The sequence below is a fragment of the Pelobates fuscus genome, chromosome 8 (assembly GCF_036172605.1).
Source record: "Pelobates fuscus isolate aPelFus1 chromosome 8, aPelFus1.pri, whole genome shotgun sequence".
In the NCBI taxonomy this organism is placed as follows: Eukaryota; Metazoa; Chordata; class Amphibia; order Anura; family Pelobatidae; genus Pelobates; species Pelobates fuscus.
In genome coordinates, this window is record NC_086324.1 from 91,410,864 (window position 1) to 91,429,340 (window position 18,477).

The window sequence follows — 18,477 nt, forward strand, 5'->3', positions numbered from 1 at the left end:
AGTCTATTTGAAGATCGGACATAGGGAGTCCCCCCATATACTGAACTCCTGGTGGTTTTACTGGTCCTTGCCTTGCATTATTCTTAGCACATATTACACATCTTCGTACAATGGCTTGAGTCAAGTTGGACAATCTTGGTATGTAGAAATGTTTTCTGAGAGATTCTTCCATACTATCTCTTCCAGAATGTGTCCCGTTGTGATAGTTCTGGACAATTTCTACAGCTAGTGATGCTGGAATGACTATTCTTCCATCTTCTAACTGATACCATTTGTTCTCCAGGTACTTTCCAGTTTCAGTCTTTAACCACTCTTCTTCTTGAGCTGTATAAACTGGAGTCCATTGAGACAGTGGAGTCGGTATAAGAGCAGCTATATGTTCCACATATTCCTGTCTTCCTGATTCAGCGGCACGCTTAGCTGCATTATCTGCCATCCGATTTCCTTTGGTTACATCACCATCTCCTTTCAGATGCGCCCGACAATGTATAATACCAACTTCTTTCGGTTCCCATACGGCTTCCAGCAGTTGTAATATTTCAGCTGCGTACTTGATTTCTTTACCCTCTGAATTCAATAGTCCTCTTTCTTTATACAAAGCTCCGTGGGCATGAGTGGTTAAAAACGCATACTTGGAGTCCGTGTAGATGTTCACTCTTAAACCTTCAGACAATTGTAACGCTCGTGTTAGTGCAATTAGTTCTGCCTTCTGTGCCGATGTTCCTTTTGACAGTGGCCGAGCTTCTATCACCTTGTCTATAGTTGTTACTGCATATCCTGCATAGCGAATCCCTTCTTTCACATAACTACTGCCGTCCGTATAGTACTGGACATCAGGGTTCTGGATGGGAAAGTCACGAAGATCTGGTCTACTTGAAAATATTTCATCCATCACCCCCAGGCAATCGTGTTGACTTTCAGTAGGTTGCGGCAAAAGGGTAGCTGGATTTAAGGTATTGACAGTCTCTAAATGCACTCTTGGGTTTTCACACAACATAGCTTGATACTTAGTCATGCGGCTGTTACTAAACCAATGGTTGCCTTTGTAATCTAGCAACGTTTGTACTGCGTGCGGAACTCGCACATAGAGTTCTTGACCCAGAGTGAGTTTATCGGCTTCAGCTACCAGCAGGGCGGCTGCAGCTACGGCTCTTAGACAAGGTGGAAGACCACTGGCCACTGCATCCAGTTGTTTGGACATATATGCAACAGGTCTTTGCCATGATCCCAAGTATTGTGTTAATACTCCCACAGCCATTCTTCTCTGCTCGTGTACATATAAGTAGAATGGACGTGTGTGATCAGGTAGACCTAAGGCTGGGGCACTCATCAAAGCCTTCTTCACATCTTCAAATGCCTTTTGCTGTTCAGGGGTCCATAGGAAGGGATCGTGTTCTGTACCTTTTATAGCTCTATAAAGAGGTTTCGCCAATATTGCATAACTGGGAATCCATATCCTACAGAAGCCTGCTGCCCCCAAGAACTCCCGCACTTGTCTTCTATTCTTGGGTATTGGTATTTGGCATACAGCTTCTTTTCTCTCTGGCCCCATTATTCTTTGACCTTCAGAGATATGGAATCCCAGATACTTGACAGTTGGCTGACACAACTGAGCTTTCTTCCTGGACACCTTGTATCCTGCCTTCCAGAGAATGTGTAGTAGATCATGTGTTGGTTGCTGACATATTTCTCTTGTAACTGCGGCTATCAACAAATCATCTACATATTGTAATAGTACACACTCTCCTGGGATGGACTTGAAATCCAGTAAGTCTTGACTTAAAGCTGATCCAAATAGGGTAGGTGAATTCTTAGACCCTTGGGGCAGTCTTGTCCAAGTCATCTGGCGTTTCGAGCCTGTTACAGCATTTTCCCATTGGAATGCAAAGATACACTGACTTTCTGCAGCAATTCGAAGGCAAAAGAAGGCATCTTTGAGATCTAAGACAGTGAAATAGGTAGCCCCGCCCGGAATTAAAGCAAGCAGGTTATATGGATTGGGCACAACTGGATGTATACTTACGACCGCATCATTGACTGCTCTCAAGTCCTGCATAGGGCGATACTCATCTGTACCGGGCTTTTGAACAGGCAGCAATGGGGTGTTCCAGGGGGAAGTACAGAATTTTAGGATACCATACCGTATGAACTTATCCAGATACGATTGAATATTCTTCTTGGCCTTTTGTGGGATATGATATTGCCGTAAGCTCACTGGATAGACCCCAAGTTTCAGTTCGATTCGAATTGGTGGAATATTGCGAGCAAGTCCTGGTGGGTTGTTCTCTGCCCAAACTCCTGGTATATTGAACAAGGATTCATCACTCTTAGCGTTTTGGCTAGTCAACGCTGTATAAAGTCGCCACTCTTCTTCCTTTGGTACAGATAGTGTCATTATACCTGAAGGTCCATTGTTCCATTTGGTAGAAACGTTATCTGCGCTTGTAGTTTTGACAGCAAATCACGTCCTAGCAGTTGGACTGGACATTCAGGCATATAAAGGAATTGATGTTTCACTATGTGGCCTCCCAATGTACAGAGTCGACTTTTAAGAACCGGTTTAGCAGCACTCCTTCCAGTTGCTCCTATTATGGTGATAGTTCTTCCAGATGGAGGAGCAACTAGGTCAGTCACCACCGAATGTTCAGCACCAGTATCGATCATGAATGCACTCCTTTTTCCCCCTATTGATACATCGACCATAGGCTCCGCTCGGCCAAGGGGGATGTAGCCTGTCACGGCAAGGGTGCATAATTTAGTATTACATTAGGAAATATTATCCTTTAATGCCATTTGTGTAGTAAATGGCACAAAAGGATGCTATTGCTGAGGTCAACAGGGGTTACATCTTTTGAAGCTGGGACCCCCACAGAGGTTGGATGACAGAAGGGGAAGTGTGGATGGCATAGCAAGGTTGAAAGGGTTTTACTAATATGGATGTGAAGTAATCAAGGCTCTGCAAGGTGTGAGGTTCTACACTTGGGAAAAGTCTGAATGTCTCTTCATCCATTTGGCCTGTACCATTAAGTGCTGAGTGAAACTCTTTGATGTAAATGCCATTTTAGCTTTGCTCCAGTATCATACCCAAAGGAAGGACAAAAACATTCAGATTTACCCCACAGAATAATAATAAAGCCTAATTTTTATTATATTTGGAATGGGACAAGCCCAATCTTTTAATTAAGCCTAAACATGAGTTGCACAACTTAAACCGTGTGGCAGGAATTGTGATGTCTGTCCTATTGGATCGCAGATGGGGCGTGCAACATGTCTATGGAATGGGAAAACAATAACAAATTCATAGAGGCAATTATTAATTCTGTGGCAGGTACAGTAGAGGAGATAAAACCAAAAAGTTTATATTTGGCTTGCTGTTTCTGGAACAAAGGAGGTGGTCACTTGGAATCACTATAGGTACGCCCCTGGGTGGGGTGTGATAATTCCACAGGGTATATCTCCTGTAATCCTGAAGGGTGGTGTATACTTGCTTGGGGCCAAGATCTAATTTTGAGTGAGTCACCATCATCCTTCCTTGCCAGAGACCCCCTGGACAGAAGTTGTACTTTGAAAAACCTAAGTGAGTAATTAGGACTTCTGTTATTTTATCCTTTTTGTTTTTATCTGTTGTTGGTGTAAATAATTTGTTTATTATATATTGTTATATGCACTGTGACTATTTTTGCTCATAATAAACATTCATTTATTAAGTTCTACCTGTGTCTGGTTAAGAATCACGTTACCTGAAGAGACTAGTTAGTATTTTTGTAATTACATAGATATTGTGCTAAGTAATATTTGGTGGGTTTTATTGTTGATTTACCTGGGGGACCAAGGCACCCCATTTATAAATTGTCTTGGTGGTGGCAGCGTTAAGATAGTAATAGTTACATTATTATGTTTAAGTGTGGGTGGTGTTAAATGGGGGATTTTGTCATTATTTCCGGTCTAGTGCAGACAAATAGTGTACTTTAACCCTTTCACCACCACAACTACGTCACGCACACTCTTGGAGTAGGGTGCGTTCGTGACAGAGCCCGGTCGGTATCAATAGTCCTCCATGACCGTGTCAGCCAATCCTACAAAGTCCCTATCTTCTCTATCGCGGGATCTCTGCGCTGCGGGATAGTATCTGTCTTCTCTAACACTTCCTCTATTGCTACCATTACTCCCTCCGGGACCTCCTCTACCTCTCGCTCTGCCTCTAAAATTACCATATCCTGCCCTGGGTCGGTCTCTCTCATACTGTTCCCTTTGTGGACACTCACTTCTCCAATGCCCTTCTTCCTTACAGTATGCGCACTGATTCCTACTCAGGGGTTCCCTATTCCACTTACTATCGCCTCTATCCGTTCCCCTATATACTTCCTTTTCCCTTCTATCTACGCCTGCGATCGCTACCGCTAGCATATCTGCCTTTTTACGCATCTTGCGCTCTTCCTCTTTCTTCGTCTCCGTTTCCCTGTTCATATACACTTTATTCGCTACCTCCATTAGTTGGGTTATGGACATCCCTACAAACCCTTCTAACTTTTGTAGCTTGCGCTTTATATCTCCGTAGGCTTGGCTGACAAAGGCAGAGTTAACCATCCGGGAATTCTCAGGGGCCTCCGGATTAAAGGGGGTATACAAGCGGTATGCCTCCAATAATCGGTCATAAAAGACACTGGGCGATTCATCACTTTTCTGTAACACCTCAGCTGTCTTAGACATGTTAATCGCCTTCTTTCCTCCGGCTTTCATGCCAGCAATAATAGCGTCTCTATAAGCTTTTAAATTAACCATGTCTGCGCCATTGACATTCCACTCTGGATCGGTGTTCGGATAATGAGTTGCGGCCCATGCTGCTGGGTTGGCTTGATTTCGTGCACGGGCCTCTTCTTCCAGCGCTTTAATTGCCGCTTGATTTATCCTTGTCCTTTCCTCATTATTAAACAATGTCATTAATAATTGCTGGCAATCAGCCCAAGTGGGATTGTGTGTCTGGACTATCGAGGTGAACAGATCAGTCATGGCTTGAGGCTTCTCAGTGTAAGAGGAGTTATGGGTCTTCCAGTTAAAGAGATTGGTAGTCGTGAAAGGGACGTAGACAAAGACTGGGTCAGCGTATTGTATCTGGCCGTCATTGTTAAGGTGTGTCGGGCCAGGAGTCAATCGAAGTGGCATTTGATAATGTCGGGGTTGGAGGGTACCGGTCAGTTGTCGGGTTAGTATGGGGCTTCGTTGAGGTGCGTCAGTTAGGGGTTCCAGTCGAGGGGTAGTAAGGCATGGGGATGGGGAAGCTTTACTATGGGGAAGGTTGGTGAATAAAATATTCCGGGCCGGGCTAGGGGGAGCCTGACCGGAAGCTAGATATGGCGCCAAATCAGGATATGTGGGGTTAACGGAAGTAGGTACCGGAAGGGGAGGTTTTGAAACAAGGGGACTGGATTCTGAGCTGGAGGAGGAAGTAGGTGGGGACAACGGGGCAAGGGGTGGAGTGTTTCCAGCAACACCTCCTCTTCCTCTTCCTGTGGAGGAGGAGTAAGGGGGCGGCATAGGGATCTCAGACTCAGGGGGCGTGTCCAAAATGGGCGTAATCATGGCCCTAGTGGACAAGAGAGTCCTGGCCACCATGAGGCGACATTGCTCCTCGTGGCATACTCGGATCCATTTTGGCGAGTCATTTACGGCCTGCCTCCAACAATCAATATATGGAAACTGGCCGTAAAGTTCAGGCCTACCTGATACAGCCACGTGTACACGCTGTACCAGATTAGGATCCAAACTGCCACGTGGCGGCCATGCGGCATCCAAAGTAGGCCATTCCCTACTACACAAAGTAATCAGGCGTGCTGGAGACATTTTTACCCCAAAATCACATTTAGTGTATCCCTTTTTAAAATTCTTTATCATGCATCCTAAGGGATCCAAAATCGTCGAATCTGACGCGCCCATACTTAACAATGGAGCGTCGTTTCCAACAGATACTATGCAAACACTCTATCAACGGTCACACCCGTTCCCTCGGCAACAGCACCACGTGGTACAGTTACTAAGTGAAACGCACACAACAAAACACTCAGGGAATTCCCGTACACACACAGCTGTTACACCAGTCACTAAGTAACTAATACTGTGCCCTTTGGCGAAACTATACGGTACCCACAGTACGGTTAACATAGGTTAAAGTACAATTTAAAGTCACAGTACAATTAGTAGTGGTTATGGTGTTAGACATGCAATATAGACGACAATTATTAGTACTTATTTACAGTGTCAGTAATTATACATGGTTATGGTACCGTGCGCTATAATACAGTTACACACTATTCACACTCTCGCTAGACGGCAGAGCTCACGCTATCTAGCAAGATATACACGCTACTAAAAACAATCTTTAACACATATACAATTCCCAACTAATCTATTGGCCAGTACCTTGATGGACTACCTAAAACTATCTACATACGTTTTGGTTAGCCACACTGCCCAAGCACCACATATAGCGAACTAGAGGGCGGAATTTACAACAGTACCCTCTTAGTCTAATTACTCTATCAAAAATCTAGTGGGTTCCAAATTTACACACCTTCCCACTTAGCCAAGATAGGTTGAGATCTAGCGAACTGAATTTACACAGGCGCCGCTTAGTCTCCCGGTCCCTCCGACCTAGCGAACAAAATATACACCCTAGAACGCTAGTCTAGACAAGACACCGGTGTCCGGCTAGGGCTATTTACACAGGACCCCGCCTGACTCCAAACCAAAATTAAACGGGCTGACTACAGGGCGTTTAATTGAGCGGTGCGCCTTCGCTTTTCCCTCCACTGGAGGGGGCAGATTCCAAATAACCCCTTATGGGCCTACCGCACAATCGGTATCCAATACCCCTAGTGGGTCCGCCGTCTAAAACATCGGTCGTTCACACTCATCGACGGGGACACCCCAGCACTTACTACGTAGAGGCCGATGATCTCCTGGACAACAGACCAGTGGCGCCGAGACGAAGGGAGGTCCACGCAGAAGTTCAGGGGTGCAGCCGTAGAGAACGTGGGCAAAGATAGACCGTCTCACGCCTTTGCTTCTCAGCTACCGTTGAACGATGAGCTTCCCGCCCAATGCACCAAATGATACCGGAGAAACTGACGGAAGCCAAGCACAGAGAGATGGACACAGGTTTCTTCAGGAAGGAAGAGATTCTTTATTCGGTTCACCGATCGGGACTCAGAGGGACTAATGTCACCAAAATACAACAAGTTCTGAGCCCCGGACAATAGTGTAGGCTCCTTATATAGGCATGTAACTCCTCCCATAATAAGCTCCACCCACACATTCTCTTAACCAATCAAAACGAATAAGAACTAACTTCCTGTTCGACCGCATGGCTTGCCCAGCACAATGGAGGAGGGGAATACTACATCCGGTATTCTCGCACATGCTCCGTACACTACTGATTGTATCTTTGCCACGTGCAACCAACCGACCGATACACCAGTATATGCACGTACACATGCCACGTGGTAATCTCGACCTACAAAATTTATTTTTACCGAGATTCCGCCACAATAGTTCGTACTGTCATGACCGCAAAAATATTGAATAACAGCAGTGAGATATACATATGTCATGGCAAAAAGTACAGCACAATATATTTTTTATAGAATGTGTTGGTAAAGTCAGATCAGATTAAGTCGGCCTAGGCGTCAATTGGAAGACATTTTTTTTTAACTCTTACTAAATATTGATTGAGGGAAATGCATTTACATGAACTGATGATATAATATATAATAACATATATAAGGTAGATTGAGATAAAATGAGTAAAGTTAAACTAGGGATCAATTGGATTGGTAAAACAAGTTACAAGACATTTGTTTTACTTGGCTTCAAGGAAAAGTCTATATATGCCAGAAATATGTAAAATTTGTGTTTTTGCATAGAACAAAATATAAATGGAGCTAAAGTGTGATTCCAAACCTTCCTAGCATGTAGCCCCTGGGGACTGTACCAAGGGGTCATTACTGGGGCACTGTAATACTTCTGGATCCCCAAGACCATGCCTCTGGGATGGTTTTATAATATTTAGCATTTTTTTTATTTTATTATTAATTAAAATAAAGTATTGCATTATATATAGTCTCTGTATTCTTTAGGCCTATCATTAACCTGTGCAATCTTAAAACAGGATCTGATGAGCATGATTTTATTCATAAGGGATATCATACGATTATATTCTATGTTGGGAATAATATTTGATGAATATGATATATGAAAATGCTCCAGCCAGTGGAAATGCGCTAAACTAGCATGAGTACCCCCTTTCGAGTTTCAAGGAAGAGGTGAAAAACTGTTGGATTAAGGGATTTTGTAATGTTAAAGTTCAGATTAAACAGAATGTTTATTTTAATCACAGACTGACTGACTTCCTACACAGCTTGCCAACATCACAAATGTCAAAGTCAGAATGACCTTTCAATCGTTTTTGTGTGATGCTAAAGAATCAAATTGTTTGTTTGGTTTTGTTTTACCAAGGTATACAATGGTACATGTTGATATGCTTGTTAACAGTATTTGTGGACACATACGTTGCCTTTAACTCTGTCATTGCCAAAATGCGTTTTTGTATTTTGATCTGTTTGCTCTCTATTAAATGTACTATTAGCCCTACAATGTAAATAATGAATATGCAGTTGTGCATTTGACTGGGTTGTGTTTGTGTTCCATGTTACATAGATCTTATAAATATAATGTGCCAGGTGCCACCAGAGAAGACCCACCCCATGTATTAGAAAATATAACTCTGGGAAATCCAGTGTTTCTGCAAATCTATCTCAGTCAAATTTCCCAACATGTACCAATGTAGTGTGTGTATTCGTGTGTGTGTGTGCCACACTTCTTGTCATTTTGTTTTTCAATATCTACTCTGTTTTGTGATGTCTAATAGTTGTTGTTTATTACTTACAGGTCTGCTGCATAAACACAAGAGATACAGCTGTAGTTACCTCAATTGCTGAGCAATGGCTACAGGGGACAAAGTTGCTATCTTAACTGAAGATGAGGAGGAACAGAAGAGAAAATATGTACTTGCTGATCCTTTCAATGGGGTTAGCGTGGAGAATGACCAAGCTGGACCTAGTGAAGCTCATCAAGCTCCAGATACTGCTTCTATCACAGATGACGAAATGGACTGGCTGGAGAAACACTGTGTCAAAATTAACAATGACCTTCTCATCTCTAAAGTCTTCTACTTCTTTTTTTATTCTGCATATGGTTCCCTCTATCCTCTGCTCCCTGTTTACTACAAACAACTGGGAATGTCTGCTACTCAGAGTGGATTGCTTGTTGGAATCCGATATTTTATCGAATTTTGTAGTGCCCCTTTCTGGGGCGTCATAGCGGACCGTTTTAGAAAAGGGAAGGTGGTTTTACTCTTCTCAGTTCTTTGCTGGGTTTTATTTAATTTAGGAATAGGGTTTGTAAAACCAGCAACATTGTTATGTGTGCCTACTAACCCTGTGCCTGTGCAACCGACTAACTCCAGCACTCTTCCACCCTTTGTTTCTCCGTCAACACCTATTCCTGCTGAGAATACCACCACAGCAAAAAACAGACGTAAGAGAGATGTCTATTCAGATAGGCAACTTTTGTGGAAATCTGATGTAGAGTTTAGCTCTGAAATGATGTTCTATAATGGAGAAGATATTATTTTACATCGAAATGCCAGAGATGTTTCAAATAATAGTGTAACAGTAGGCACAGAAATGAGTAATGGATCTACCGTTTCTTTAACCACAACAACCTTGGCCATCACTACAACAACCAAAGCTCCTGGCAACTTTGCATTGCTATACGATGAAGCAGATGTAGAAACCATCTTCCTCTTGATCTTGCTGGTGGTCATCATTGGAGAGTTTTTTAGTGCTCCAGCTGTGACTATTGTGGATACAGTAACTCTACAGTACTTAGGCAAACATAGGGATCGCTATGGACTCCAAAGGATGTGGGGATCTCTCGGATGGGGATTGGCTATGTTATCAGTGGGTATAGGAATCGATCATACTAAAATATTTGTGAAAATAACTGGTAGTGGTTGTCTAGCTCCTGAATACAAGGACTATCGTATTGCTTTTATTGTCTTTGGAGTCCTGATGTCCATTGCACTTATTGTTTCTACTCAATTTCGCTTTCGTTACCACCACCTACAAACACATGTGGTTAGGAATGAAGACTTGGAGATCTCTCCAGTGGAAAATAGATCCCAGGCTGAATCTCCAGCACAGAGTCAGAGTGAAAGCAGGAATGAGGGACCAGAAACAGAAGCCTTTAAATTCTGGGATTTGATAAAGCTCATGTGCACTGTGCAATATAGCTCTGTTCTATTTGTGGCCTGGTTCATGGGTTTTGGCTATGGATTTGTCTTCACCTTTCTCTTTTGGCACCTTGAGGACCTCAATGGGACTACAACTCTGTTTGGTGTTTGCTCAGTTTTGAGTCACATTTCTGAACTGACAGCTTATTTCTTCAGCCACAAGTTGATTGAGTTGGTTGGTCACATCAGGTAAGTGTACATCATTCTGTATTTAGAGATTTAAATAACTTGGCAAAAGAATCAAAATTTAAGTTTTATAGATTAACATACAAATTGCTCTATACACCTTCTGTTTAGTCTGTTCCCTGGCCTATTCATTAGTCCGTAACTGTCTCCACAGATAGTTCCTCAGTGCAATGGAACATATTGGCAACTTCCTTTTACCTTTCCTCTCAGTTGTCAGTGAAAATTAGTAATCTGTTCAGTTTTTGCATTAGATTTTTTTCTCGTGTTATTGCTACAATTCATAAAAAAAACTTCAAGGTTAATTTATGTATAGAATAAATGACTGTATGTGAGTTATGATTTAAAGGAACGCTGTAGTGACCAGAACAACTACAGCTTAATGTAGTTGTGCTGGTGTCTACTGCCTGTCCCTTCAAGCTTTTTAATATAAACACTGCCTTTTCAGAGAAAAGGCAGTGTTTACCTTGCTGCCTAGGAACATCTCCAGTGGCAGTTACTAGAGGTGCTTTCTAAATCAGTGCTGTACAATGTCACCACACTCTGCATGGAAGCTGTGAATGTTCCCCATCAATATGCATTGATTCATTGATTTGAGGAGATGCTGATTGGCGCAGTGCTTTGCTGAGCATGCGCGATACTCATAGGAAAGCATTGAATTGGCTGCTTTCTTTCCTATGGGAAAGCATTGGATTGGCTGAGGTCATCAAGTTTGTCAAGCGGGCTGGGGCAGAGTCAGCCACAAGGAGAACAACACAGCGTTGGAAAAAGGTGAAAAAAAAATCCCCTTTTTACTGCAGGGAGAGCTAGGCCGGAAACTTAAATTGCATTATTAGAGCCTGAGTGTCAGGTATACATGTCTGACACTGTTGTGTTCCTTTAAGGAAAAGCACTTACCACCCAATGACACTCTGGGACTTACAGAAAAATTATGTATGTATGTATGTATGTATGTATGTTTGGTTGGACGGTCAGGCATGCAGTGTAAAAAAGTAAAATAAAACCACAACCCATGGCTAACTTCTGTGCAAAAATGTCACTAGTGACCATTTTACATTAATGTTTAGGAGTTTTCTTAAGCAATGTTTATTTTGTTTAATTGCACTGTTTAAAACTGTCAAACCCATATCCTTGTGCTTTTTTTCTTTGCCCTTTGACATTTAATTTAAATATAGCAGTTATTCACCAACTAATTGCCATCATTTGACACTAGAAACACAGTTAAAGAATCACTATAGGGTCTGGAACACAAACATGTATTCCTGACCTTATAGTGTTAAAACCACCATCTAGCCCCCCTGGGCCCCTCATGCCTCCATAGATATAGCAAAATCTTACTGTATTCAAGCCTGAAGCTGTAACTGCTTGTTATTCTGAGGCAAACAGCATGCAGTCTGCTGACATCATCAGATGTGGTAGCCTGATCCAATCACAATGCTTCCCCATAGGATTGGCCGAGACTGACAAGGAGGCAGATCAGGGGCAGAGCCAGGGAGAAGATACTGAATGTCTGGATGCATTTTTAGGCAGCCATGACCCAGGAAGGATCTCTAACAGCCATCTGAGGAGTGGCCAGTGAAGTTATTACTAGTCTGTAATGTAAACACTGCATTTTCTCTGAAAAGACAGTGTTTACAGCAAAAAGCCTGAAGGTAATGATTCTTCTCACCAGAACAAATTCAGTAAGCTGTAGTTGTTCTGGTGACTATGGTGTCCCTTTAACTCCACTCCACTTCTTTTAGGCTTAAAGGGACACTCCAGGCACCCAGACCACTTCTGCTCATTGGAGTGGTCTGGGTGCCAACTCCCACTACCCTTAACCCTGCAACTGTAATTATTGCAGTTTTTCATAAACTGCAATATTTACATTGCAGGGTTAACTCCACCTCTAGTGGCTGTCTATTAGACAGCCACTAGAGGTCACTTCCTTGTTTCTAGCACAGGTTTGTGCTAGAGCGTCGCTGGACGTCCTCACGCTGTGTGAGGACCTCCAGCGTCGCTCTATTCCCCATAGGAAAGCATTGAAATGATTTTTCAATGCTTTCCTATGGGGAGACGTAATGCGCATGCGCGGCATTTCCGCGCATGCGCATTAGGTCTCCTCGGCCGGTGAGCGAGATTAGTCTCGCCCACCGGCCGACGTAATCACTAGGAGGAGCGTCGCGGAGGCGGAGACAGCGGCGAGGGACATCGCCGCTGTCCCAGGTAAGTGACTGAAGGGGTTTTCACCCCTTCAGTAACCGGGGATTGGTGGGTGGGAGGGGGAGGGACCCTCCAGTGCCAGAAAAACGGATCGTTTTTCTGGCACTGGAGTTTCCCTTTAAAGGGAGTCTGTCACTTATTGCATTTCTTAATATCATGTTTACTTTTCTCTTTTTTTTTTTAACAAATATGTATTTGTGTGATTTGAAAAATAAAATTAAAAAGATAAATTCATACCTTTTCAAGTTGCACCTTGACACCTCCATCTTGGCTCCTTGTCAATCAGTGTTGTAATCTCTGACCTTTGCATCTGCCAGTCCACGAATCCAATATCTTTTAATGTACATCTGACTGAATCCATACATCGAATCTATTTTTTTTTAGTAGTTATTTTGTAAGAATTGAGATTTTTGTTATTTTTCTTGCTATTAGCATTCATGTAATAATATACAAATACGTTGTTTTGCACTTTTTAATGCTTTCTTTTTTGTATATTATTTAACTTCTCTGATGATGCAGTGTTTGAGCTAAAGGAACTGTAAAGCAAACCACAGGTGAGGGGCAGGTGTCACAGGGTTCCGGTCAGGCACATTGCAATAGAACTGCTAGGGAGCCTTGCAAAGTCTGACTGTTATTGCTCCCTCACAGTTCTCGGTGCTGAAGATTACAATACAGTGGGACCTTGGTTTACAAACGCCTCGGTTAACATAATTTTCGGTTTACAAATGAAATTCCATTGAAAAGAATGCCTCGGTTTATAAAAAAAATTCGCAATACAAACCAAGTTTCTCCAGGATGCATTGCACCTGTGAGGTTTATAGCACCGCCACCTGCATGCTGGAGCTTGTGGGTAGCACGTGGCGTTGAGTGTGGAGTTGTTGGAGCGGCTCTTGCATCAAGTTTTGGAGCCTTTCTGGAAATTGTTTGCAGTTGTTTTGGGGCTTTTTGGTGCATTTCTCAAGCTGTGGAAAGGCAGGGAGCTGAGCTTTGTCGTTTGCATGCCTTTTATTGTGTGTTCTGCATTGTGGGTTGGTTTCCATGCCAGCTCATTTTGACTTTTTCTGACCTCCATAATGGATTAATTGGTTTTCAATGTCTTCCTACGGGACACCACGTTTCGGTTAACACATTTTTCGCAATAAGAAACGTCCCGGAGAACGCATTAAATTCGTAAACCGAGGTCCCACTGTATGTAGTTATTGTTCAGTGATAGATGGCGGTCGTGATGGCCTCTATCTCTGTTTTACACTCACCCTCCTTCTCCCTTTGTGTGACCCCAGGCTTCTTGACTGTGGAGGAACAGACCTATGATTCATGATACGCTCAGCTCATTTTTACACTCACCAGAACCAGGGCACTGGGCAGCACAGTATTCCCTCTCTACCCAAAGTGCATGGCTAGAATTTTATATATATACATATATATATATATATATATATATATATATATATATATATATATATATATATATATATATTTGCCGAAGCTTAACCACACACGGCTGCAGCTCTCTCCTTCCAGGCAGGTATAGTTCCCGTTGCTGTTGCCTCTTCTGTTCTTCTCCCAGGAAGGTATCGACACCTCTGCCTTCACTGTCTGAAACTACTGCCTTCACAAAGGTACATGTGGCTCTCAGGATCCTCATGGGATCGTCTTTCTTAACCTGTCCCCGGGATCAGTGCAGCCAGCAAACAGGTGAAATAACTCTGTTAGTGATCCCTGAACAAACCAGGACACACCGTTTCCAATTGAACTAGCACACAATACTTTATTATCGCTCAGGACTAGCCCCTATCCAGGCTATATTACACTTATGGTGACATAATTCAACACGTATAACCAAATCATACAGGCGCTTATAATAATAATAATACAATACTATGTAATATTAATAAACAAGTGTGGAAGACAAAGACAAACAAGAAATTTGTCCCTGCCTGTATAAAATGAAAATCTGCCTGAATATGCAAATAAACTAATCTTGCTATTCAGGTAGTAACACTGCACAGGCCCCACAGCCAGACAAGGGATAACACAAGACATTCTCCAGATAACATTGTGATACATACCCCTAATCTGACAAATTTGGTTGTGGTAATTATGGTGCTTGGAGTGTTCATTAGACAATTTAGATAGTAGACATAAACAATCACAGAGGAAGATATGCGACAGCTATAGATCAAGCTGCTTCACTGGTAGTTCATTGGATAGGAGCTTTAAACTTGGGAGCTAATAATAGTTAGATGGCAGGAATAGTTGATTGGGCAGGGCTTATCAAGGCTTTTTTCTAAAGCTTCCACCCACATCCCCAACTAGTTAGCAAGCAATGAAAAAGCAGCAGAGACTGTAGCTTTTATAAAGGCAACACTGCTCTGGACTCACTGTCTAGGTCAGTGCCAGATGGCCGATGGCCATGTGATTTATAGCAGTCAGTACTTGCCCCTTAAAAAATTATGCAAATTTACACACCACCTGACAGCATATATGCCAGGGAAGATTCCCTTACCTTGGCCGTGGCAGTGGACTGCAGGTCCTTCCCACTGACTATGTACCATGGCTTAGTAGGGGTCCTTTATTGGGGAGGGAGGTACACAGAGGTCATTCTTGCTGCTCTGAACCCACAAGGAGAAGGGAAATGGGAGGGAGATGGTATGCTTACTTTTTTCTTTTATGAAATATCCACAGACTTGATAAAGACATTGATTTATGTTGCTGTTGGATTAGAAAAGTGCAGTTGGTGTGATGATGGTTGTACATAGGGAGTGGACAAATTAAATTTTAGGGGCAGAGCTGCTTTCGACTAACCCCTTTTGTTAGGGGACTGATTTTTGTGAATTTCTTCCACCCTTTCAACCATTGTTTTTTTTTTTTTTTTAATTCTTTATTTTTGCTTGCTTGCGTGATTCATACAAAAGTAGAATGACATCGTAGCATAAATATATGCAAGAATAATCAACATAGCAGTAGCATAAAACATCATAGAAGAACATTGCACTTTTTAGTATAATGAAACAGAATGAGATGAGATGTGCCAGAGAGTGAGTGAATGCACAGAACTACAGGCTGTACATACTGGCCCTGAGAGTGATTAGTAAGACCACTGGGTTGAGATAGAAAAAAAGTGGTTTTAGTATAGATCATAGACCTGGCAGTCTCACTGCTCAATTCTTATTTAGGTGTTAATGCACTTTGTTTATATAGCGTCTCAACTCCCTGCATATAACTTGCACAGTCTTCCTAAACACTTTCTGTAAAGACAGATCTAATGTTTAAACTTTCTTTTTTTTTGCACATTCTGTTTAATTTAGAATTTCTTGTTCCCTGTAATGTTAATAGTCTACCGGAGCCTGTAGGAGCCTGCTGTGTGTGATTCAAGTTATACCAACAGGGCAGGAGATGCAATCTTCTAACTTAAAGAAACGTACTGTGCTCTCAGACCTGTTGAAAATGAAACCATTTTTTTTTTTCATGCAGGCTGTGTAAATCACAGCCAGGGGAGGTGTAGCTAGGGCTGTATAAACAGATATGAATTTGATGGTAGTGAATTTAGCAGTGAGACAGCAGGGGCATCATAGGCGTGCGCACGGGGTGTGCCGGGTGTGCCTGGGCACACCCTAATCCCCGCGGCACGCCTATGGATTGAGTCCTGCAGGAACGGAGTTGCTGCACTTTTTTTGTGCAGGAACACCGTTCCTGCAGGCACTCAGCGCCCTCCAATGCCCCCCTTCCTCCCCCCATGTTCCCCCTGTCATGGAGGGGGGGGGGTCCATCCCCTCTTGCACCCCCCCACCCCCCCCCCCCCGGTCGGGCGGCTCTCTCCATATCAGACGCGGCGAGGGAGCTGTGTGCTGTCTGCTCCCTCTCGCCGCTTGCTGATGCTGGGAGCCGGAATATGACGTCATATTCCGGCTCCCAGCTACAGCGGACAGCCCGCGTGGCGAGAGGGAGCAGACAGCACACAGCTCCCTCGCCGCGGCTGATATGGAGAGAGCCGCCCGACCCACTGGACCCCAGGGACAAGTCCACGCCAGCACTCCAGGTAGGGAGGCTGGGTGGACATTTTTTTAATTAAAAAAATTATAATTTGTGTGTGTGTGAATGTGTGTGTCTGTGACTGTGTGTGTGTGCCTGTGACTGTGTGTATGTGAATGTGTGTGTGTCTATGAATGTGTGTGTGTGTGAGTGTGTCTGTGAATGTGTATGTGTGTCAGTGTATGTGAATATGTGTGTCTGTGAATGTATGAGTGTGTCTGTGAATGTGTGTGTCTATGAATGTATGAGTGTGTGTGTGTGTGTGTGTGTGTATATATATATATACACACACACATATACATACACACACTGGAGTGTATATTATTTTTTTGGGGGGGTGGGAATCTTGGTTCCCACACTTTATTCCCCAGGACTTTATTCTCCCCTGTCGGCTCACGCAGAACCGGCGCTGAGTGTCGGCTCTGCTCTAAGCCTCCATGGGCCGGCGGGGAGATCAAAGATCTACCTCACCGGCCCACAGCAGCATGAAGGGAGGCAGGAGAGGATCCGGGGAGCTCTAGACAGCAGCTCCGCCAGGTTCCTCTCGCGAGATCTGAGCGTTGCCACGGCAACGCTCAGATCTCATGAGAGTTAACTCTAGCCTCGCAGGCTAGAGTTCACTCTCCACTGGACCACCAGGGATGGCACATGGCAGCAAGGATCCCCCCTACCTACATAAGGTAAGAAGGGAGGGGGGATATTTACTAATCTGCCCCCACCTCCACAATCTGTCCAAACATACAGCACACACACACACATACAGCACCCACACACAAAAAGCACCTACAGACATACAGCACTCTCACACAAACAGCACACACACAGCACCCTCACACACACAGCACCCAAACAGCACCCACACACATACAGTACACATACAGCACCCTCACACACACAGTACACTAACCGCACCCTCACAAACACACACAGCACCTTTACAAACACACAACACCCTCACACACAGCACACTAACAACACCCTCGCAAACACACACACACAAACAGCACCCTCAGAAATACACGACACCCACACACATCACACAAACAGCACCCTCACACACACAGCACCATCACACACACATCACACAAACAGCACCCTCACACACACAGCACCCTCACACAGCACACTAACAGGACCCTAACACACACACACAAACACCCTCACACACAAACAGCACCCTCACACACACACACACAAACACCCTCACCCACATAGCACACTACCAGCACCCTCACACATACACACACACCGCAGCACCCTTACACACACCACCCTCACACAGCACACTAACAGCACACACACACACACACACACACACACACACACAGCAGTGCATGTATATGTGTGTGTGTGTGTGTGTGTATATATATATATATATATATATATATACACATATACATGCGGCGTGTGTTTGTGCTTTAGGGTGCACACCCTAATGCAATAGGCTGCGCACGCCTATGAGGGGCATGATCTATTCTATACACTGAAACTGCTTCATCACGCTAAAGTTGTTTTGGTGCTTAGATTATCCATTTAAACTCTTTAGGATTGACTATTTGTAAATAATGTGTGTCTAAAAAGGAGTTATAATGTTACAATGTCTATATATTTTCACATCTAACTGTTAAAGGGACACTATAGTCACCTGAACAACTTTAGCTTAATGAAGCAGTTTTGGTGTATAGAACATGCCCCCGCAGCCTCACTGTTCA

General features: G+C 43.5%; 1 protein-coding gene and 1 pseudogene across 2 annotated transcripts in view; one reads left to right on the forward strand and one right to left on the reverse strand.

The window, feature by feature from the left end:
* Nucleotides 1–18,477, forward strand: part of MFSD6 (major facilitator superfamily domain containing 6) — a 95,272-nt gene that overhangs the window by 34,336 nt on the left and 42,459 nt on the right. For both annotated transcript variants that reach the window (XM_063430160.1, XM_063430161.1), the window contains exon 2: nucleotides 8,944–10,537. In XM_063430160.1, coding sequence (XP_063286230.1) covers nucleotides 8,997–10,537 — 1,541 coding nt within the window. In that variant the 5' untranslated portion in view covers nucleotides 8,944–8,996. The remainder of the gene's footprint in view (nucleotides 1–8,943; nucleotides 10,538–18,477) is intronic.
* On the reverse strand, nucleotides 488–8,037 carry LOC134570664 (uncharacterized; annotated as a pseudogene).